This window comes from Paralichthys olivaceus, chromosome 13 (assembly GCF_024713975.1).
Source record: "Paralichthys olivaceus isolate ysfri-2021 chromosome 13, ASM2471397v2, whole genome shotgun sequence".
Classification (NCBI taxonomy): domain Eukaryota; kingdom Metazoa; phylum Chordata; class Actinopteri; order Pleuronectiformes; family Paralichthyidae; genus Paralichthys; species Paralichthys olivaceus.
The window spans coordinates 14,779,347-14,802,629 of NC_091105.1; the positions used below are offsets into that span (position 1 = coordinate 14,779,347).

Genomic DNA, 23,283 nt, shown 5'->3' on the forward strand with positions numbered 1-23,283 from the left:
AAACAACAAAAATTAAGAGCTCCTTGTAAGAGATTTATACCTCAACCACAGCTGCAACAGAGTTTCAGAGATTTCAAACTAAAATGCAGCCAGTCTCGGGTTTAGGGGCTCGAAAACTCCAGTGTGGTGATGCCACCAACTGGAAACCTAGTAAAAGGTAATAGTGTGGACAGAGCCTTCCACTGTAGTCTGCCTGAGATAAAGAGGTTGTTTTGGTTGAAATGGAACAATTATGAAGCAGTAAGTGTTGTGTTCACAGAAATCAAAGCTTTAAATATCCAGTCTAAACAACTGGAAGAGATTGCTGTTTAAAATATTCCCCCTGGTTTCCTCTCGAACAATACTACAATTCTCCTGCACTGGAATACAAATCCAAGTTGCACTAATTAAGTATATATTTGCAATTTCACCAGAAACAAACCAAATGCTGTACTCTGGGGAGAGAAGAGGGAAAAAAAGTAATTTCTCACACTCATGAACATACAACAGCTCGTTCGAACAATTTGATTTGTTCCACAGTTCAACACGTATCACGTTTAAAGGTCTCTTGATGGTTGACTGCCCAAATCTCCTGTCACTGAAAGCTCATTCACACTTATCAAATCTAATGGTAAATCAGGGCTTCGCTGACCCTTATTGAAGCATGTGTAGGCAGACTGGTAGAGGAAAATCAATTCTGCGTTTCTTACGGTTGTAATGATTATGAAAGACTGATTTATTTTTCCTCCTTGGACGAGCTCTAGAACAATGAAAACACCACTAAAGCACAAAACACTGTTGCTATCATTAAATTCAACGTAGGTCAACATTATTGACCGAGTGTACAATGTATATTTTCTTCACTCAGCATCCTTAAAGATGTAACTTGCAGCAATTCATAAATCCACTAGATGTAGGTTATGGTTGACTTGTGTACTTACATTTGTCTAAAATCTTTCCAACAATGTTCAAACCCAGAGATATCGATAATATTATTCAAGGTAATAGAACGGTCACCTTTCACTCCTTCTTCTGTGACCTGAATGATCCCATGCTGCTTCACAAGGTCATCATACCAGGAATTTTGTTATTGTTTTGATCGATAGAGCCCTATGGCCGAAGTTGCATACTGTGTGTTTAACTGTTGCCATATATGAAATAATGCTTCCAGGTTTATGGCATAGTTGAAATAATACATTTGATTTGATTGTTCTCTTAAATATTTTGCCTGATTTCACACTTGAGGTTTTGATACAGAGCTTTACCACTGAAGTCGTCCATATCCACAGAGAAAAGCTGCATTAAATATACTTTCCTTTGAATTGCATAATAACTAATTTCTCCAACTTGTTCTAACTGATTGTTTCATGCCGTGCATAATTCTAACAATCAGTCGTATAATTATTTCAATAAAATGGTTAATTTGTCCTTGTCTGCCAACACAGACCATATTTTTTTTTCACTCTTTTCTCCCGACTTCTATCAATTAGAATCACATAATGAAGTACAGTCTTTATATAATGATGTATGGAGAAAATCCTGTTATGGTGGAATAAGGCTGTTACAGAGCGAGTGAATGTGGTCAGAGGATTTTCCACAGTTGTTTCGTAGTTTGCCGTAATATAAGGGCTGGTTTTCCCTCAACTACTCTCGAGGATTAACTGTGTTTTAACCACAGGGGCCAAAGATGAAACGCCTGGAAAAGAATGGTTCTGCATCTGTGGGTTGGGGATTGGTTGTGTGTGTGTGTGCACGCGTGGAGAAGCAGATTCTGGCAATATTAATGTTGAACTTAAGGGTTAGTATAGATGAGGAGAGAGGAGGGGGTGTAAGCTGTCACGTTACCAGAGAGGGGTAGATGATAGGGGAGGGCTTGGCGCTGAGCAGCCATCAGAACTGCTTTGCTTTCCCTTAGGGTGGTACGTCTGCTTCCCTGGAGGTTGTATATTCCTGACCTCTGAAAATCCTTTCAATCTCAGGCCATAGAGGTCCTACTCCCTAGGAGACACACTCACTTTCATGTCAGCTGTGTGTATGCTTATTTTTATTCAAATGTCCATATTATTAAAAGAAAAAAGAAAGAAAACGTGAATAAAAACCAAAGCAAAGTAGTCATCGTATTAAAGTTTACAGATGTTTACAGTTGTGGTCCCATAGGAATGAGGATTTCAAAGGTCAACAGGTGATTAATCTGTGTTATCCCATCAGCTGACTGATACAATGACCCTTGACCTACAACCTGACCTGTGAAAACCTCCGACTCCACAGTTAATCTCCATCTGAGCATATGGTTACCATTTTATCCTATTTACCACTGCGTCTCTGGATTAAGCCATTAAGATATAAAAAATAAATATTCTGATATGCTTTCACGGTCTGTGTTCCCCTCACACGCTGCTTTGTAAGAAATCACTCCGACTTATAACACAGTTTCTATCCTCGTCAATCTTTTTAACATTTCAACCTGTATCCCTGTTTTATCAAACAAAAACATTTTCACAGCTGCACCTGGTTTCATTTCATAATCCTCAATTATTTGACAATTTGTTTCCTATTGTCTTATTTGCCACAGAAAGACGTCAGAGAAAAAGATGTGATGTGAATACTGTCCCTTTTTCTCTTGCCCAGGAGGAATGTTCTCTTGAAATCATTAACGTGTACACACAAAAGGCAACAGAGTCTCTGGGTGGTCTTTGCACTTTCAGCACATTATTAGTCCAGATTTAGAGACATCAACTATTATCTTCAAAGAGAAAAGAACATGTTATCACTTTGCATGTTTTTAAATATACATCTGGTCGTAACTAGCTGGTGATTGATTGAGCTAATATTCATTTGTTACGTTCACAAATCGGAGGGGTCAAATCTGGCTCTTGACCTTGTTGATGTTATTACATGTCACTGCCAACATGCCAAATGCTTTAATCAATTTCAGTGATGTGATGTTTGAACAGGATGTGACAAGTAAAAACTGTTTGGTGATAACATGTGTTCAGCAAAAGGGTTTTCAGCTGCATTAGGATTTATGTTCACTCACATAGCAATAAGATAAAGTAGAATACACTATAATTTATCCAGAGCTGATTATTTGTGTTTTCCACACTCATAAAGATAATGAAGGGGCCTGATAAGTTTGATTAAATGAATTCTAATTATATTCAGGTTTCATTACTCAGAGGCTATCAGTCTGTTATGACCATGAAAATCATACACATGCTTAATTTAGCATGACCTATCAGTTTGTTGTGACTTTTATCAAAGTAATTCTAAACTTATTATAGCCGATATGATTGATCTCTAAAAATGAACTCAAGTGTTCACAGAGACTTGATCCTGAAAAAGTAATAATGGAAAATGTTTTTTATTGTATCTTACAACAGGTATGACTTGATTGCTTAAGCTCCCTCAGTATTTAAGGCACCTTGAAGTGTTTGTAGTGTGGTTCAGTGGCGGCAGAGTGACGCTGTGACTGTTGATATAGTGTTCTGAAGATAAGCTTTCTGTCTGTCTCGGCCTCTTATGAGTGCACCAACTGTTTCTCTCCAAACAGCATGGCCCCAAGACATTTGTGTGTGTGCGTGTGTGTGTGTGTGTTAGTCATCTCTATTAGTCACGAGGAGCGACATGGGTTACATCAAACCTCCCTGGGTTACAGCAGGACACATGCATCAGTAGCGTGACTGCACAGAGTGGAGTCAGTGTTTCGCTCTGTCTGTCGCTGAAGACATACCTTCATTAGTTCACATACTCGCACACTTCAAGGTTTAAGGTATCGGCCAGGGCTAATGTTTCACAGGAGTAGGAGGTGGGGCGGCAGTACCCTGGAGGCAGGTGTCTGTGTGTGCGTCTGTGTGTTTGGGAGAGGGGGTAAAGATAACAGAGGGAAAGAAGAGAGGACAAGAGAGGCGGGAAAAGAGCAGTGAGCAAGACAGGTTTACCGCGATAACCTGCCACACTGGCGCGACCTGTCAACATTTCCACCCTCCTTTCTCTGCAGCTGATGATTCAGCGAGTTAAGTAAAAGAAGCAGTGAAGGCTTTTCTCTGCATTTTGAAACTCAAGTCTTTTATTGAAAGCCTTCAGCCTCAACCACATAGATACAATGTGAGGACATGTACAACAACATGTTTTAGTCAGCGCACGCACCGGGAACTTCACAAGCACACACACGCTTTTGTGTTACAAACTCACCCTTCAGCAGCTGCATCTATGTACCCAGGTTTTCTCATTCACATTTTGAACCAATAACCAAGCAGATTTGGACACGTGAGCTTGTGTATAAGCTTGAATCCAGTTATGCTACCGCTTATGTAGATTTATTAAACCTGAGGCCGCCATATTTACTGACACGTGTCTCAGAATAACACACTCTATCCTTATGGACATTGCAGCCAACATAGTCACCAACAGTAAAGCCACCTCTCTACATTCAATATATTTATTCAGAAACCTACCCACCTACCTATGCTACTTTACCCATGCACTGTATCCTTGGGAGGCTATGGTCACCAACAGTACAGCCATCTCCACACATTTAAAATAATTTAAAACAGAAACTTACCAACCTATGGAATTACCTACCTTCTTACCTACCTATCTACCTACCTACCAACACATTTATCTACCCACACGTACTGTATATAATTTATAATTTCCAACCATTGATTTATAGTAACATCACAGGTAGATGAGGGGATCTGTTCATCTTAATGTTTATGCTGTTTGTTTATGTGGGCTATGTGTCTGTGTATAGAGGTGATTTAATCCAGGAAGGAGAGATAGAGGGAGGGGGCCTTCCTGCCCACATACCTGTCTGTGTGTCAGTGTGTCTAGTGCTGTGAACTGGCTCCGTTTAAACAACAGGAAAGCAGAAAATGACTCATTGACTTCACAACAAGCTGAAACTGAGGTGTGTGTGTGTGTGTGTGTGTGTGTGTGTGTGTGTGTGTGTGTGTGTGTGTGTGTGTGTGTGTGTGTGTGTGTGTGTGCGTGTGTATCAGTGAGAGTGCGTTGGTGTCTGTGTGCATGCACTGTAGACAGAGAGAAGCACTTTGTGGGTAATGACTCTTGGCAGTTTCTAACACATCCTTGACTTATTGATACTTCCTCTGGATTATTCCTTATATCCTCCCCACAAGACAGAACAGGACAAATACAGCTTCGTGATAATTACAGGACTTAGGTTTCCCTTCATTAAGTTGTGTTAATTTATCATTAGGCCTCTCAGACCACAGTGCCTATATCCTTCCTGCCTACAGAGAGAAAAAATCACAGAAACATTTGCAGGAGCATTGGGTTAGTGTGTCTGAATCTGTAAAACATGACACACAACAAGCAGAAGTGAAATGCTGTGCTTCCTAATGTTCACAAACAGCAGGTGACAAAACAGCGACCTTCGTATGAACCTTGTCAGAATAATTCAGAAAGCACGAGGCGTTCTGTTTTCTTTGAATTACATTACTGAAACAATCTTGACCCAGCTTCCTTATCCGTGATCAGTTTATTTCATATCAAGGTTGAGACAGCATTTGTGAGACATCACGGAAGTGATGAGTCAATCTTAATGTTCTCCTTAACTAACCAACTTTACTTTCTAATGAAGTCGTTCAAATCAATGGCTTCTTTAATGTGGGTTTGACTCATGAGCCTCAATGTTATCTGTATTCCTGTAAGACTGAGGTTATGTTTGAGTTACAACACTTTCTTAACTAAATACATTTTCTTTATTTCAATAAAAGATATCAAAGGTATTTGTTTTCTCATATTCCCTCAAACTAATCTTATTTGTACACTAGTATGAGAAAGTACACTGAGTCGTTTCCCATTAGCCAATATGCGCCAAGTACAAACTGAGATCAGGACAGCCTGTTCGTTCTCATGTTGTTGGGCAGATGGTTCTGCCTTTGAGTTTAAAACTGCCGTTACACAACCTCATGTCAAGGTTCTTTTGTTCTTATTATTTATGAATCATAAATTAAATTTGCCCCCATAAAAATAAAATATATCTTGTCTCATCTAAAAACAGCCACACACACACAGTGAGATTAGACTGAGACTGCTAACACCTGCATTTTCACAGGGACGCGTCACTGCGTGTTCCGTAGCGTGGCAGTTCAATGTGAACATGTAAACAACCTCTCCCTGAACATAATGGAAAGTAAAGTAACAAGGCAGCGAAGTGCTAACTTTGCATGTGCTCGCACCCTCCCAGTGTTCACACATAAGCAAACACACAAGGTCAACTGATACTGGGGCACATCTATCAGCACAGTCACTGTCTGACTCACCTTTTGGTCTCTCTCTCACTCTCTTTCTCTCTCTTTTTCCCTCCCTCCCTCCCTCATATCGTATTTCCCTTTGACTCAACCTGCCTTTGAGAGCTTATTCTCAACCACACAGTTTCACTCACAGTTGATGGAGTATAATTTGTTTGCATGGGATTAGTTTAGCGTGTGTGTGTGTGTTTGAATTTACCATCATGCAACAGTTATTTCGGCCTCCAGTGGATTTTCACTGGCAGCGAGCTCTGCTGTGTCACCACTGATGTGTTTGTGTGTGTGTGTTTTCAAATTCCTGTTAACTGTAAACAGTCCACAGGGAGGGAAACTTGCCGCCTAAATATTAAGCTTGAAGGTTAAGTAATGTTTAGCAGTGTTGAGCTATTAAAGGAACACGGTCTCACCAGGTACCATTTCAGGTTATCCACTGTTTCAGGTTTTATATGAAGCTACGTATCCTGAGGCAGTTAGACCGTGAGAGGAGAAGTTGTTGCTTTTTATCCGTGTGTTTGTGCGCACTCTTTCAAGGAATATTGTTGACAGTTAAAAAGGCCATCAAAGAATTGGGGTTGAGAATGCTGCTCATTTTACTGGAAATCACACATTAAGAGAGGAATTAACTAGTTTTTCCCTGACAGGTTCTTCCTCATTCTTAAGAAAAGCCCATATGATGCTTAATGATTCATACAATCATTAGTTAGTTAAAAGCAATTAGTCAGTTAATTACTTGTCTAAGAGAAAACAACCAACTTCAGCATCAATCAAGTGTTTTCACCCCTGTTTTCTGTTGCTACTGCTCTCAAAGTTTCATGCTTTTGATTTAATTCTCTAGGCCTAACTGTGAGTAGACTGTGAAAATACAGTATGTGTCTGCATTGCTAAGATTGACCACGCTTGACTTGCTGCCTTGCAAACCTGTAAGCAAACCTAATTCCTCTGTCAGCTGGTGAAGCAGTTTCTTCATGTCAGCTGGCCTGCATACAGAGATGAATACATCTACCTACTATTTCCACAAATGGCTGTCTGTATGTGGGACACATATCTTAAAAACCATTCAGCTTCACACTTGGCATGTGTATAGTTAAGGACCCAAGGAAGTAGAGTGTGGAATAAAAGTGATACATTTAATACAAGTGAATAATATAAAGCATGAAATGAAACGCTCCATAAAAACTGTGCAAGTCCGGTTGAACAGCTTCTCTGCAGATAAACCAGGTAGGATGAATGCAAAGTTTTCTAATTTCACTCTGCACAAACAAATGCAGTATTGTGATTCTAGAGAACACATAATTTATGTTCTGATCTTTTTCGAATTCTGGAAAATCCACTTTGCATCTCTCTCTGTACAAAAAGAGACTTGTCTCAGCAGTGTCATTAACAATGTAGCTTCTAGCTGTGAGTAAGCAGCTCGATAGAGAGAATGCTTGAACTTAAAGAATTCCCACCATGCATTTGATTCAGAGGCTTTTTATGTCCAGCTTTTACCCGGTGCTTTGATGCTATCCATAGTGTACGTGCAGGTCAAGTCAGCACACCAGGATGGAATGATGAATCATATGCTGTGGGTATATCAATGAAGGTTGGATTAAATTGAAATAAAGTGCAAAGAGACGGTCCATTTAACGCCTGGCTAGACAGTCACGAGTGTCACGCCTTTGTGTGCGTATGTGTGCGTGTGTGCGCATGTGTTTGTGTGAGAGTGGATGGTTTTGCGTGTCGGTGCTCTTATTACTCCTCCCTCAGACTAATGAAATGTGTATGTGTGTGTTCTCCTTACCCTTCTCCAAGGCTAATGAAGTATGTGTGTGTGTGTGTGTGTGTGTGTGTGTGTGTGTGTGTGTGTGTCTGCATGTGTTACTGTGTGTGTTAAATTGAACTTCAGTTCTGCTCTGGTGTGTTCAGGCTGTTTCATTAAATGATAAAGTTTACTGATGACTCCAGTGGGATCATTATTTACTTGGCTCTCCATTCATTCCTGAGCAGCCACCTCCATCTTTACAAATGACCTGCTACACTGAAAGACAGAGGTTATTTTGCATCTCAGTTTTCCAGACAAATGACTTTCTATTCACTTAGTAGACCATCGACATAGCCAACATGTTAAAGTTCTATTCACAACCCTTCAGTGTTTTTTTCCCGTTTTGTTGTGTTGTGGCCTGTGGCTCTTGGGAACTGTAAGCGCAGCAGAAATATTTTTGTAGCCTTCTGCAGATCTGTACCTCAACACAATCCTGTCTGATCTCTGTAGTCAGTTCTACACCTCATGGCTTTGGTTTTGCTCTGATGTGCATAGTCAGCTGTGTGACCTTGTTTGGCAGTCGTGTGCCTTTCCAGATCATGTCAGTTGATTCTGATGCAGGTCCTGAAGCATTTCAAAAATTATCAAGAGAAATGGGAGGCACCTGAGCCAAATTTAAGGTGCCTGACTAATGACTACTCGTTTCAGTGTGATATTTTACTTTTCCATTTTAAAACATTTGCTATCTAAATCAAAATGTATCTGAGCTGTCCACTATTAACAACTGGATTTAGGCTTGGAAATGTATGGATGGATTTTCCATTTCCCAGTGAATTATGATCTGTTACTTATAGTTATTCGTAGATTCAACAGTTCAAAACCTTATGCACTGGTAGAGGATAAAGTGTTGTGGTCAAACTGTGGATACGCTGCACCTCAGTGCAATTTTGAGTGTTTATATAATTAGAAAAAAGAGCTTTTAAAGAGGCTTCTTAAGGAGGTTTGAGCTAATATTGTCTGTTTCACTCAGCAGCTCAACTGAGGGGCTGTATAAATTGAGATACAGAGGAAGAATATTTAATGTGTGAAGTCTATTCTAGTCGTCCCAGAATGAAAATATAGAGATGTAAATGAGCATAATAGGTCCCATTTAAACGAGGAATGAAAAGAACAATCGAGTTTGCAGAACGAACACAGGAAAATTGATTGACGTTAAAGGAAGGAAGATGACAAAGCATGTGAGACTGTTCTTAACTCAACGATACTTATGTTGCTCATGCGTTTTTGCATGTGTAAGGTTTTAAAAGTAATTCCGCCATTCACTTTCTAAACCCAGAGGATAGACTTCGAGAAATCAAGGATTTCAAGCAAGAATGAGCGAAAGATTCAGGTTGAGAAAGTCTAACTGACAGTTTGACATCTCTGCGTAGGCCAGCTGCAGCCATCACCTGTCTCCTTCCTTCTCTTAACCAATCACTTGTATGTCACCTCTCCACTCTCAGGCACACTGCCATCAGTTTGTCTTCTTTTGCATCTTTCAATCATTGAGTAATTCTACAGCAAAATGCAGGAGTAGAACTTCTAGCTTGTCTCACATTCTCGATGCATTCATTCATACAGCTGTTTTTCATTTTTCCAAGCTGTAGTTGAAACTCATGGAATATGTTAATGATCATGAAACTAGGTGCTGTCAGACTTACACTGAACTCCAGAGATCCTTCGGACATTCTCCTGAGGGGCTCTATGTGTCTCGACTTTCTGCTGACTTTTTCAGGCTGGCCCCCCCCCCAGTATAAAGTCAGCAGAAAGTCTGAAGTAGCAGATGTGAAAATACAGCAGGAGATCCTCCACAGGATTCACTGTGTTGATGATGTTTCAAACCTGGAAGGACTCAAAATGAAAAAAAATACAATGAAAACACATACTGTATCTACCTGCATGTAAACATGATGTCATAAACGTAGAAGACTCTAAAGAATATGCAAGAGAGCTTTGCGTCAATGTTCATCATAAAAACTTGTTGAATCTTGTCTCAGCCTGCTGCAAATATTTCCATATTGTAAACTGAGCGGAGAATCTTCCGCTGCGTTTATGCATGTGTGACCCAATTCTCCGGACGTCCTCCGAAGGTCATGTCTGAAAACAGCTTTTGTGAAGCGTATTTTCTCGAAAGATTTTACCGTGACAATTTGCAATAAAGTCAAATTCTTGAAACTTTTCACACCTAGCAGCCATGCACACAAACAAACAAAATGAATTAGATGACATTGTCACCTCCGTCTAACTCAGTTGTCAGATGTGAACGTTTTTTTTTTAGAGTCATTTTACAGTCATTGAGGTTGCATTAGAGCCAAAATGGCAGCTATTGTTTGGCTGTTTGAGCTTTAATCTCTTTGAAATCCTCCCGTTATCTGACCAGTCACCTGGCACCTCCTCAAACCAGTCCTGACAGTACCCTCCTTCATCCCTGATGGTGGAAGTGGGTGAGGAAAGTGAGTGATAACCAAGCCGACCACTTTCCCTGCCTCTGTCCCTGTAAATTGAGCCGCTACATGACAGTGCCATTACCTCCAGCTGCCACCGTTAAACACTTAAGTATCTGAGTGATTACTCTCACTCCTCACAAGTGCCCCCTGTTCTCCCCCCATGGCTCCTCCTGTTCCTCCTTTTAGAAAAGAATTGTTTTCTATAAGGTATGAAATACAATGTGCAGTCAATGTTTTTCATTTAGTTAGTTTACATAATATATATATATATATATATATAACATATATTACATGCGTAAACATACAGCTATGATAAAACAAAGAAGTGAATGACCGGCTTATTGTAAAAAAAATCCAACCTCAGAATGAGCTAAAGTGGGAAAACAAGCATCACTAAAACGTATCAAGATGAGACACCAAGAGTAAACTGACCTGGATAACACAATGTAAATTGCAGCTGTTTATTGAACATCATTGACTATTTTCCATTAAATGTATTTCTGGCAGCAGTGATGAGGAGCTTTAAGAATGTGACGACTCTGTGTTCCTGACGTTTTGAACACATCTTCAAAAGTGGTTTAATCTCAAGCAATCACCGCAAACGAAGATACACATGACCTTTATGTGCGGATGTGAAGCTGTGTGCAGGGAAGGAATCAGCTGAGGGAAATGACTCGATGTGATGGCAGATTTTTCTTTTAGCATAGGCTCCTAGGAGTCAAGTTGATTTTATAAGATATCTGTTCTACAGATGTTTTCTGATTTTTTGAAGCCAACTTCACTTTTCAAATGGTTATTTTTAGGTGTGACCCAGTAACAGTCAACTCATTGGCAGCAGTTTGTAGAAATATACCATAACCTTTGCAAAAACCACTTTGTGCTGCCAAATAACTCGCAGAGGGAAATGTTTTGATCATTTAAAAAGGGGATTTTAGTGTGTGTTTGACTCGGGAGTAGCTTTTGTTTTAGAAATGACTGAAGCTATCTTCAGACAAGGACTCTTAACATGTCTGGAAAATTGGGTCCAGACATTTTCTTGAGTTTGCCTTTTTAATTTCCATATGTACTAAGCAGCAGGGGATTGTCCTGGTCAGACACACCCACTACAACAGGAGCATTTGTGAAGCATTAAGGAATTTTGGCATCTGGGTAGAGCATGCAAGATGGAGATGTATGAATTCCGTTATGGAAATCACATCTTTTTGTTAACATCTCATCGACACTGACATCAGCTCTTATTGTCAAAAGCCCTCAAATCTCATAGTCTTTCCAAGTTGAAATTTTCGTCGGCATCTTCTACACGTATGGCTTCTCTTCTTCATCCTGAGATTTGAATTCCAACCGTTGCATGTTAGAAATGTCATCAATACACCCACTCTGGCTGAGAATGTTTCAGAAATGTTACTGCTGGATTCTCAGGTGGATTTTTTCTGGGCATTTTACAACAGCTCGTAGGAAAAGTTCCAGAAAATGTCTGGAGCAACTGACTCGGACATTTGGGTTCTCACATCGCATCTGGAAAATGTCAGGATTTCAGAACACTGTACTGCACATAGGCAGTATTAAGGAGACAGTTAAATGAACAAACAAAACAATGGATGGATTGATGGATATTGATATAGATTTTAGAATTATAGGTTAAAGAGATGTAACTTGGGTTTTTAATAACTGGACTGGATAGATGTCTCTTAAAAGTTAACTTCATTGTTCATTGTCTCATAAGAATTGATCTATTCTTACATAATTTTCGCACAATATGTTTCTAAAAAACTACAAACTTCAGTCCTAGAATTTCCCATCACCCCAGCTGCTGTTCTCTCTCTCTCTCCCTCTCATACACACACACACACACACACTATAGTTGAGCCGTCAGCTCACATGTTTATGTGATTTTATTTAGGAGTTGTGTTTCCTCAAAACAGCAGCTTTCCAAACTATATACATTTGACAACAAACCTCCCCACAGCACACTGCCTCCCCATCTACATCTCTTCATCTCTCTCTCCTCCTCACCACGTCTCTCTCTCTTTCTCTTCACTGTCCGACTCCTACGCTGCTGCGGCCCCAGTGTGCCACACATTATCATTTCAGAGAACACACACACAGCGCATACGCTGCAGCCCAGATGGGTAGCATGGTCTCTTTCCGACAGATGAATAGGTAAATATTTACCTTCCCAGATTGTCTTTCTTCCACGCTCATCCCTCCATCCCTCCACCCATCGCCTTTCTCTCACACCTCCGTGCCACACTCATCTGTTTGTTCCTTGCTGTCGTTTTTCAGGGTTCTTCTGTCCCAGTGGTCTCGCCTTCATCTTATCGTGGGGGCCTCTCACAGGCATCTGTTGTGCAAACACGCTTGCACACACATGCACATCTTTTGAATATATGATGAGGATGACTGTATGTGTATTGAAACATATACACACACATATATGAACATGTGAGGGCCTCCGCAAACAAAGAGTTGATAATAATTGTGCTGTAGACAATGGCATGTTTTATGAAGCTTAATTCAGCCTATTGAGGCAGATGGGGGACCGACTGTGTACTTATCTTGAGTTTTAATTAAATGACTTTAGTCTCTCATGAACACATTTTCCCTGTGTAAATGCTAGCACAGTCGGGTATCAGACTATGACTGTGGGAGGCAGGGATCCGTTCTCGATGCCTCCATGGGGCAGGAGAAGAAATGATAGGAACAGAGAACACAAACACGCCCTCTTTTTGATTTAGGGGCTTTAGGTGATGTACTGACTGCCTTCTGAAGCAGTGACAGGCATATGTTGTGCAAACAGGCTTGCATACACATGCACATCTTACATATATATATGTGTGTGTGTCGCTCAGAATTGTTTAAATATATGTATAAAATCCTGAGCAACCCTTTCTTATACATACTTACATAAGATTATCTCAAGAAATGATTTCCTACTTTTTAGTTTAGATGAAACTAGTTTAGATGTTAATTGCAATGTCTTAGAGATGTTTCTTGTTCGTCTCCACAATTTATGTTTTTTGTTAAACAGTACTTCTGCTGATATAATTCTGAAATCAATATGTATCGATGGTGAGTCCTTCCCCAGCCTGACATACCAGATAATGTCTCATTTGATAGATCCTGTTCTGTTCTGCTCTGTTTATCTCCTCTCCACACACCAAAGAGACTAATCTTGCTCTGTCAGTATTTTTAGGTTACTTTGCTAACAGTTCTCTCAGTTTATCACTTAGGTCATTATCTTTAAACCTTTTTTTTTATATGTATTATCAGAAATGTCCATTTCCTTGCAGGAATTTACATTTATCTTACTACTGTTGTGCACATTTGAAATCAAAAGTCAATTAAAGCTCTAATTAACATTACATAGGTTGCATGAATATATACAGCTTTTGTGACATTTAAAAAAGCAATTTGATATAATTAAAAGGTAATTCTTAAAATGTGATGGGCTTCTTGGGTCAAAACAACAACATTCTCGACCGTTATTTATGTCCAGAACTTTGTGACAAAAGTTTGTTGAAGGTCAGACAAACAAAGCTGTTTCTCATCTTTGAAGTTTTAAAAATAGCCGTCTTCCTGTGTCGGTCTAATTGAAAGCAAGTTGAGCTAAAACCTAATCCTGTTTCTTTCTTGATTTTTTCCCTTTGTGCCTTTTTATCTTTGTGTGTCTCTATTTCTCACACTCTCCTGCTTTTGAAAGGTGAACAATAACAAGATACATTTCTCCTTTCTCATTTTTTTTATCTACCAAGGAGAGTATCAGTGTGGTTCTTGTCCATTAATATCCCACATCACACCTCCATCACTCTTAGATCAGAGGGAGACAGAGGTGTTAAAATCACGTCTGTGTGTCTGTGTGTGTGTGCGCGCGCAAGTTATTTTTCCGTGTTGGCCGCCACCTTAGGAAAATCCACAAAAGCCAATTCACACCAGTCTCTCTTCCTTCTCACATTATTCTATCTAGGTGTGTTAGTTTGCTTCCTTAGTACAAGACTGAAAAAGACACACCAGCTACATGCAGTGTATACTGTATATCCTTACCATTACCACCAAAGGGCCATAAGCAAATTAGATAAACAAGCCTCAGGGAGATGAGAATGACAGTTATCTATTAAGTCCAGAAAAAAAAGTGCTTATTTGTTTACATTTCCAATCTTATTCACCTTCCCTCACTATACTGTCATTAATAAAACAGCTTGAGGGAGCACATTATAGACATTTTATACTCATGATGAGAGAATTAAATAGCAATAAATAAATTATGTGATTTTATTCAAAATATATTTTATCCCTCAAGGAGACTAATGTATTTGACTAAACTTACTCACCTTCAAACCTGTTTTCACTCTGATGAAAGCAGTGTGGGTACACACAGTCAGAACCACAGCTCCGAAAAAAGTATTTTATTCCCATTTTCATTACACGTTGCTTGATTAATTATTGTTGGAGCCTACAGGCTTCAAGCAGTCCTTTGTTTACCCACCAAAGTGAAGGATTAAAAACATGTATTTTGAGTTCAGTACTCAGGGGGTTGAGAACCACGGCTTGAGGGCATCCCAAGAATTTAATTTTAATCACAAATAGCGAGTTATTCATTCATTTAGTCATTTAACTATTCCATGCTTAGATTTTTTTGTTTAGTCTTTAATTTATGTAGTTTTACTTTTCCATAGGGTAGTGGTCAGGCAGATCTGAGAGGTCAAGGATGCCTGTGCCTGCAGGCCAGTGGTTAATATTAATGACCATCAGCCAATTGGAACTCATCAATAGGTCAGAGGTTATCATAGGGTTGCAGATGCAGGAAGTTAATGTAATTAAAGATGCATCATGTTGTCGATTGCAGAGAAAGTGTCTCCTCTAGTCCTTATCTCAGTGTCTTTGTTGAGCTGTCTCTCGCTTTGCTGGTCTGTCATGTATGTTTGTGTATGTGTGTTTGTGTCTTGTTTTAATGTTTAACTTATTGTTAAGTGCTCGTAGTTATTTATTTATTTTATTTAATTGCTGGTTTTGCATTGCGTGTACACCTCTGCAGCAATGTGTCTTTACAGAGGTGTTTGTTTATCAATGTGTGAAGGAAGGAGGAGAGAGGGAGATTCAGGAATAAAGATAAAATAAGACAATGATCTTCCTTTTCCATTCCAACCAAAGGATTTTTCAGAATAAATCTGTCCATTTTATGTTTCTACTTATATCATGACTTCTTATTAAGACATTGCTCGCTAAATAACACATGACATATTATAAATTACATTGAGAGGCGCCAGTTTCCCTCCTATTCCACTGCATCTAGAGCTTTGATAGAAATCTTGTAATCGATATTGTAGCTCACTTGTATTGAGAATGATTTCCAATTAAATCTGTATTTGATACCTGTTCCAGTCTGACTTGACTCGAGCAAGAAGGCAATTGGAAAGCCAGCTTATGATAAAAAATTTGAAATCTCTGTTGGTCTTGTTCATTTTTTACATCATCGTATTACTAATTTTGCCCATTTATGATAATTGACAGCTACTGAATGTGTTTGAGATCAAGTCTCATCATTGAAAACATACGGCATCATATATTTCAATAGAAATGTAAAGTAGGTATCTGAAGATCCATGGTTTCCAGACAGATATCAGTGACTTAGTCCGGGAGTTCTTTTTATAAGCCATCTGAGTGCTGTCAATACAAACAAAATACATAAAACAAATCAATGCATCTATTCCCACACCCCACCAACTACAATTAATCCAATGAGCCAGCGGGTCAATAATCAATAGCTAACGATCGGCAGCAGAGGTTGCAAATCAGGTTTTGATTGGCTGAAAGAGTCAGTTGGGAAAGACTTTAACCTTCTGTACTGCTGCAGTGCTTCACATAGTTTTTCAAAGGCATTTGTCAATGATGGGAAAATGTCAGTGACTCACAAACTGTAGAGTAATTTTAGATAATTGATCTAAAAGTGAATTGAGGTTAATGAATGTCACACCGAACTGTACGATGTATGTTGTTTTGTTGTTTGTCTTTTTTATTATTAGATGTCCTCAAGAGATTTGTCTGGGGTGTAGGAGGTGGATATCCATGACTCTTTCTGATTGAATTACAAATAATCAAAAATTAATATTTAATGTGGAGTGTGAAGTGACGGATTGTGTGCAACCAAGTGCTGTAGCGTGGCTTCATGGTTTTTCTCTGGTGTTTTTTTTGCCTTAATATTAACTGTTATCCCTAGAAGGTCGAGGATCAGGCTTGCTATGTCCTCGCAACACCAGAAGTTAAACAGATGTTAAGCCTTTCTCATCCCAGCACCAGATGTTTTTAAAACATAATTTTACAGCAAGGAAATAACAACTTAAACATGTGAGCCTGAACGCCCGCCCTTCTCTCCTTCTGTCTCTCCCTTAGGGTCCCAGGTGTAACCATCGCTACTGATATAATCTGCGGTTTTCCTGGTGAGACAGAGGAAGACTTCCAGGAGACGGTAGATTTGGTGAAATGCTACAGATTCCCCAGTCTCTTCATCAACCAGTTCTACCCCCGACCTGGTACACCTGCTGCCAAGATGGAGCAAGTACCAGCACATGTGGTGAGTGTGGGACAAGGACAGAAAGAGACTCTTTGAATACAGTTTTAATCATTTAATATAAATTATATTACTTTATAATTATTTTAAGATGGACTAAGGTGGGGGCAAAACTAGCAGTCGTTTTAAAATTAAGTAGCAACAGCTGCAACTGTATAATAAGTAGGAAACATACTGTAAAGACATTTTTAATGACATGCATGTGTGTATGTGCTGTTTGTGTGTGGATACACTTTATTGCATGTGCACACAAACTTTCATGTGTGTATTGAGAAAACACAGACTAGCCTCCTGTCATCTGAAAATGTAAAAGCCTGTTCCAGTTCTGTCATGACTTCTGTATGAATTTTAATATTGCTAAGCCTGAAAGCCGTCAGAAGAGTGTGTGTGTGTGTGTGTGTGTGTGTGCAAAGGTGCGTGCGTGCGTGCCTGAGAACTGTGCGTAGAGTTACAGCGTCTCACTGTCCCCTCAAGACAGACAGATTGACACATACAGTCTTCATATGGAGGCATACAGTCTTAATGTGTCAGTGTTAAAGCCTTATTTAGCTTCTCTTTCTTTTAGAGTGTTTTATGTTTTGTTTGTGTATGTGAAAGTTCTGCAAAGTTAAAAAACCCAAATAGAGGAACCAGAGAAGCTCCTTTTTACGACAGGAAATTCTGCTCCTGAAGCTCTTAAAATGACTCATCAGCAGTCAGGCAGATTATGGACAATCAGACTGTATGAGGAAAGTGATGCATTAGAGCATGCAAACCTTTTCAAGTTATAACCCAAATCAAAATTATGACCCTGAATATGAGCTTTATATGTCTTTTTTGATTTAACACTGGGAGTGAACTGGAATCAGAAAGTCAAAATCTGTTTAAAGGAAATAACACTTTGTTGGGATGAACAAACACAAACTGACTATGAAAGAATAACATCTATCTTAGCCAACAGCTATAGCTCCTTAAATTAACATTATCCCAACAGCCAGAAAGAGCAGTGAAATCTTATATTCCATAAATAACTGACTGTGTATCTGAAACGAGAATTTTTTAGTATTTCACCACAGCATAAGTCAGACATTTCTCAACATCTAAAGGCCATTAGAGTAAGAGCTGTAACACACTGTGTCTTCATTATAACTTGTTATCCTCTGTATAACCATACAACTCCTGTAAGTCTCCCTCTCATCCTCTCTCTGTCCACTGCTAAATGAAATAATTAGTGGCTAATGAAGCAGTAATTGTTGGCAAAGGTGTCTGTGTGAGAGAGACAGACTGAACACTTCACCATCAGCAGCTCCAGCATTTTTCTTGACCTTTTGCTTCACAGGTTTCTCAGTTATATTATTGTGCAAACAGTCATCTATAAATTCAATCAGAACAATAACTTTAATACTATGTATGAACATTGATACTTAAATTTGATATAACACTAAATTACCAAGCTCCTGCTTAATCAGCACTAACTTGACTTCATTCGTATGTTTTGCATTCACTGTCTATTGAATCTTAATGACACTTTTGCTACTTGTGCATTCTCCTGAAAAGTTTTTCTTTTTTTCCTCTTTGGTTTGACCTTTGCTGCCCGACACTGTATGTTCTGTATCTTCTCACATTTGTGCCCCCACACTCTTTACCATCAAAGTGTTGACACATCTCTTTCAAGTGGAGCGTCTTCATAAGTCATTCTCTTTTTCCCTCCTCCCTCCTTCCTCTCTGAGGAGAAGCCGAGTGTGTCTTGGAGGGATCAATCCCCAGACAACCGCATCGCTGCTTCGCTTCTTCTTATCTTTCACCCCCTCCTCTCCTTTCTTTCTCCTCCATCTGTCTCATCCGACATTTATTGGATGTTTGCATGCATCTATCCAAGGCTTCATTCTGCAGGCAGCTCTGTAGCATATCAGAGCTGCCTGCAGTTTCTGTAGAAACCTTTTATTCTCATATCACCATTTTTTACATATGAAATAATATTGATAGCTAGTTTTTTCATATGAATGACTGCTAAATCTTTGATAAGAAAGGTGCCTTGATAACTTCACCAAAATAAGATATTCTTCTTCTTAATTTTGTCATCCTCCATTTTCACTGCTCATTCAGGATGAATTGACATGAATTGTGAGGATATTTGTTCTTGACAGATGATAGCAAAAGGTGAGAGAAGGAGTCAGAATAATATGTTAAAGTCCCTGTAACCACTACACCTGCTTTGGTGGTTAAAGCTGCACACAACATCACATCATCAGTCACCATGCACCTGTTCTTACACACACTCACACACACACTCAGTGAGTGGTGGCAGCTAGGCGATGTCTAGGGCATGTAGGGTCAGTCATTAATAAAGTGCACCAGATGGTTTGTCTGGAACACAACTGTGTTGAATAGCCACAGGAGGGATGGATGGAGGAGGAAGCAGAGACAGAAGGAGGCCTGAGACAAAGAGAGAGGGTATAGGTAAGGAAGGATGGAGGATAGGAAGCAGAGTAAGGAAAAGGGATGTGGGTGGAGGACATAGAGTGCTGTGGGCCCTAGAGGGGCTCCATCATCCTTGTTTGACTGGCCACCATGAGTGCTCACTTACTAAATGTGGCAGCTCATCGGTTGTGAGAATGTCACTGATGGAGGCAGTGATCCTAAATCTTGAAAATGTTGACCTCAAAAGAAAAGTGTGGATATTTTTATAAATTATTATCTTTGTTTTGTAAGAATGAATATAAGAAACATAAATATGTTGACACCAAGCTGTTTTTCTTGCCCTTATTCAAACATTATTTGTCAGTGGAGAATAAAATATTATTCAGGGTGTTAAAGTCAAATGATAAACTCATTTTGGGTCCTCGCAGCAGAAAACTTAAAGCACATGATTAACGTTTTATGAAGAACTAAATATTAGTGTGTATAAGTATTCTATTTTTTTTTTTTTTTTTTTACTCTGTGTTGCCAGGTTTTTTTCCACATCTGCCAATATCAACACACTCTTCAAAGTGAAGTGTGGCATAAAAACATACACCCTTAGTCCAAATGTTTCTTCAATTGGTATACTGACATTTTTATTTTGATGTGTTTCATTAAAATATTGTTTTGCTTCACCAGTCGGATTTCCAGCCGTGACAAAAAAACACATTTGAATAGATAACTACATAAAGAGATTTATCTCAATGAGTCGGTGAGTGAAGCAGAGAAAACACACAGTGTCCAGCTGCGACGACGTCCAGGTGTTTTGTGCTATCTGTGGATCTAACTTATTAACTATGGTAATAGATGATGTATGAGAGAGCGCGGGACGAGGGGAGAGCAGAGGCAGATGTAAAGAATTGGAGACCACAGGGGTGGAGGGATGGAGAGAGGGAAGGGAACGCGTTGAGAATTAAGGGATGTGAATGCTATTAGCTTGGATCTTCATAATCATCCCCAGGTGACTAGAACTTAGCCTTGATAAATGGACTTGGTGAGTGGAGCGTGTGTACATGTGTGTTGGGATGTCTATTGGTATGTAAGGAAGAGCTGAGAATGAGCAGCTGCAGGGGAGAAAGATAGAAAAAAAGTGATAAAGAAGGAGATTAGCTGTTCTAGTTGGGCAGTGTTTTTAATTTCCCCAGGTTGTAATTGGTTAAGAACTCCATTACCCACGAGGCACCAGTGCAGCAGCTGTCAACGTGAAACAGCTGGCCAGCCACTAGTAGCTCCATCTTCTAGCTGCACTATCATTTATCTACGCCTGGATGTACACACACAAACACTAGCATGGACACACACACACATAGACACAAACATGCAGCTCTCTTTGTTTCAGTTACTCCCTCACACACACTATCAGGGGAGATGCAACCGCTCGGCTAAAGGCAGTCTAACAGGTATTAAGGTTGAGTTAATGGTTAAGTTGCTGTCTGAGACCCGGTAGGTTTGCACATGATTAATGAGGACCTGGTCGGCTAATAATGGAAGGGATAACACACACTGCATTTTTAAAGATCGCAGAAGGGATAAACCCAACTGAGAATTTTGTCATTTGAATCAGATCTAACAAATATTGAAAAATAAGATCCTCTTTTCCTTGGAAACTATTCATTATTGAAGTGCTTTTAAATAAGATGATAGATCTGTCAAGTTACGCCTCCAAGCTTATGTGTTACAATTATGATAAAGACACTGTGAGCTGTAAATACACTACTTGTACGCACCAGGCAGAAGGTAATGTTATATCAGAGCTTAAAATGTCCCCAGATGTAGAATTAAATAATTCGTGAATAAATACTTGAATTGCAGCCAATTGACGGGTTCCAGCCTTTCAGGGGCAGCTCTACATCACAGTTTGTTTTTTGTTTATTTGGTTTTCCACACCCAAGTGATTTTTTCTAATATGTCATAATGTTCCTATAGGGTTATAACTATTAGTATTAGGAAGTATCACATAAGTATAGATTTTATTGAAGACGAACTGTACAGAGGAACTGGAAGCAAATTCATTTTTAAAATTTTTATTTTATTGAAGAAATATCTCAGACTAAAGAGATTTGTTTTTGAACATGATTCTCCCATGAGCACTCAACAGAAATGTTTCATAGTTCACAGTTGGAGAGATTTACAATGATGGCAGCTCCTGAACGTTACTAATTTACTGACCTGAATGTGTCTTAATGACATGATGAAATGACTTTAAGTTTTTAGTCTCTTCTGATGCAACATGGTCACATTTGTAGAGCGTCTGTGTTGAGTGTGAACAAAGCTCACGAGCATCATACTCTGCTCTGCATTGTTTCAATCTGACCTATGAAGCAAACTTTGTTATTCTCTCTCTGCATATTAACAATTTACAGTTTTATGTTGTATGTACACCTTAGTAAAAAGAAATTCAGACACATGCCATCATACAACATATTGCAACTGGACCATGTTGTACAGTATGGTGACCTCTGTAGACAGACAAAGGTCAAACACATGCAGAGCCTCGTCTCTGTGACCACACTCACTGTGATGCTTTAGGAAGTGTTAATCCTTGGCACACAAAGACGGAAGCAGACTCAGGTTGTGTCTTTAGGGTTTTTTTGAGTGATGTAACACACACACAGTTCCACACAGACACACTTGCCGTGGGTGTAGACTCTATAGCACTAACATCTGTCTGTCATTAGGCAAAGACAAACAGACACATTCTGGTGAGCCTGAAGCTCGTTCACTACAGGGTAAGGCAAGATCACTGTTACCTTGCCCCACAACATACCCACAACTGGACATACTGACACTCACGTGTCACAATACCAGAAATTCGTTGGGGCCAGTACCTTTGAAATTCCATGACTCTTACACAAATGTCCCCAACAGTCATTTTGGGGCCACAGACGCTCGCACTGACTCTGACAGACTTTGATGCACAGCAGGACTGAACTTTTCTGCCCAGGGGGTCTAGCAGCCCAAAGAGATTTAGCTGGAGGCCCCTGGGGCAGCAGATTCTACCACTCATCTTTTTGACCGAGACACGCAACATCATGGATTGTCACCTTGACATCGCCAGATAGTCCAGGAGATTGGAACCTGGCCCAAGGCTCCACGTAAAGCTGGAGCAGTCTGAATTTGCTGTTTGGCTGGTTTTAGCTCTGACTGTCCATCGCCAACTGCATTTACCAGTGAGTTTTAAATATATCTTTGGTATAAATATATTATCTTCTTCATTTCCATCCATCCGTTATTTGTACCACTTGTCTTTTTTATACTACCAGAAAAGTGTAAAATATGGAACTCTTAATATTGTATCTAGTCGAGCAGTGTTATCATTTTTCATGAAACCATAGCTTTTTGCATGAGTGATCCTGTCCACATGGGTCCTATGTGTACTTGGAGTGTATGGTGACTGTGTGTGTGTGTGTGTGTGTGTGTGTGTGTGTGTGTGTGTGTGTGTGTGTGTGTGTGTGTGTGTGTGTACGTACGTGTGTACAAGTATATAAATCCATGTAGTGTCACTTCCGGTTAGACGTTGCATCCGTCTCCGGCAGCAACAACAGATGGACGCCACTGTAACAACCATCGTTCATCATCACCATAGTGACAGTTCCACAAACACACACATACACACAGTGTCTGTGTAGTTGCTGGGTTGTCACTGACACAACCTCGACGGCATGCTAGATTAAGGTTTTTGGTTGATGGACCATTCATATACACACACACATACACACATATCTGTACACTGACAGATTATGTGCAGCTTTTGCAAATTAATAAAGTTCTACACAGAGTGGGAAAGATGACAATGAA

At 39.6% G+C, this 23,283-nt stretch overlaps 1 protein-coding gene across 1 annotated transcript in view; it reads left to right on the top strand.

Moving 5' to 3' along the window:
- The window catches only part of cdkal1 (CDK5 regulatory subunit associated protein 1-like 1), a 214,029-nt gene that overhangs the window by 132,860 nt on the left and 57,886 nt on the right, over positions 1-23,283 (top strand). Inside the window, exon 11 of the mRNA XM_020091374.2 lies at positions 16,869-17,049. Coding sequence (XP_019946933.1) covers positions 16,869-17,049 — 181 coding nt within the window. The remainder of the gene's footprint in view (positions 1-16,868; positions 17,050-23,283) is intronic.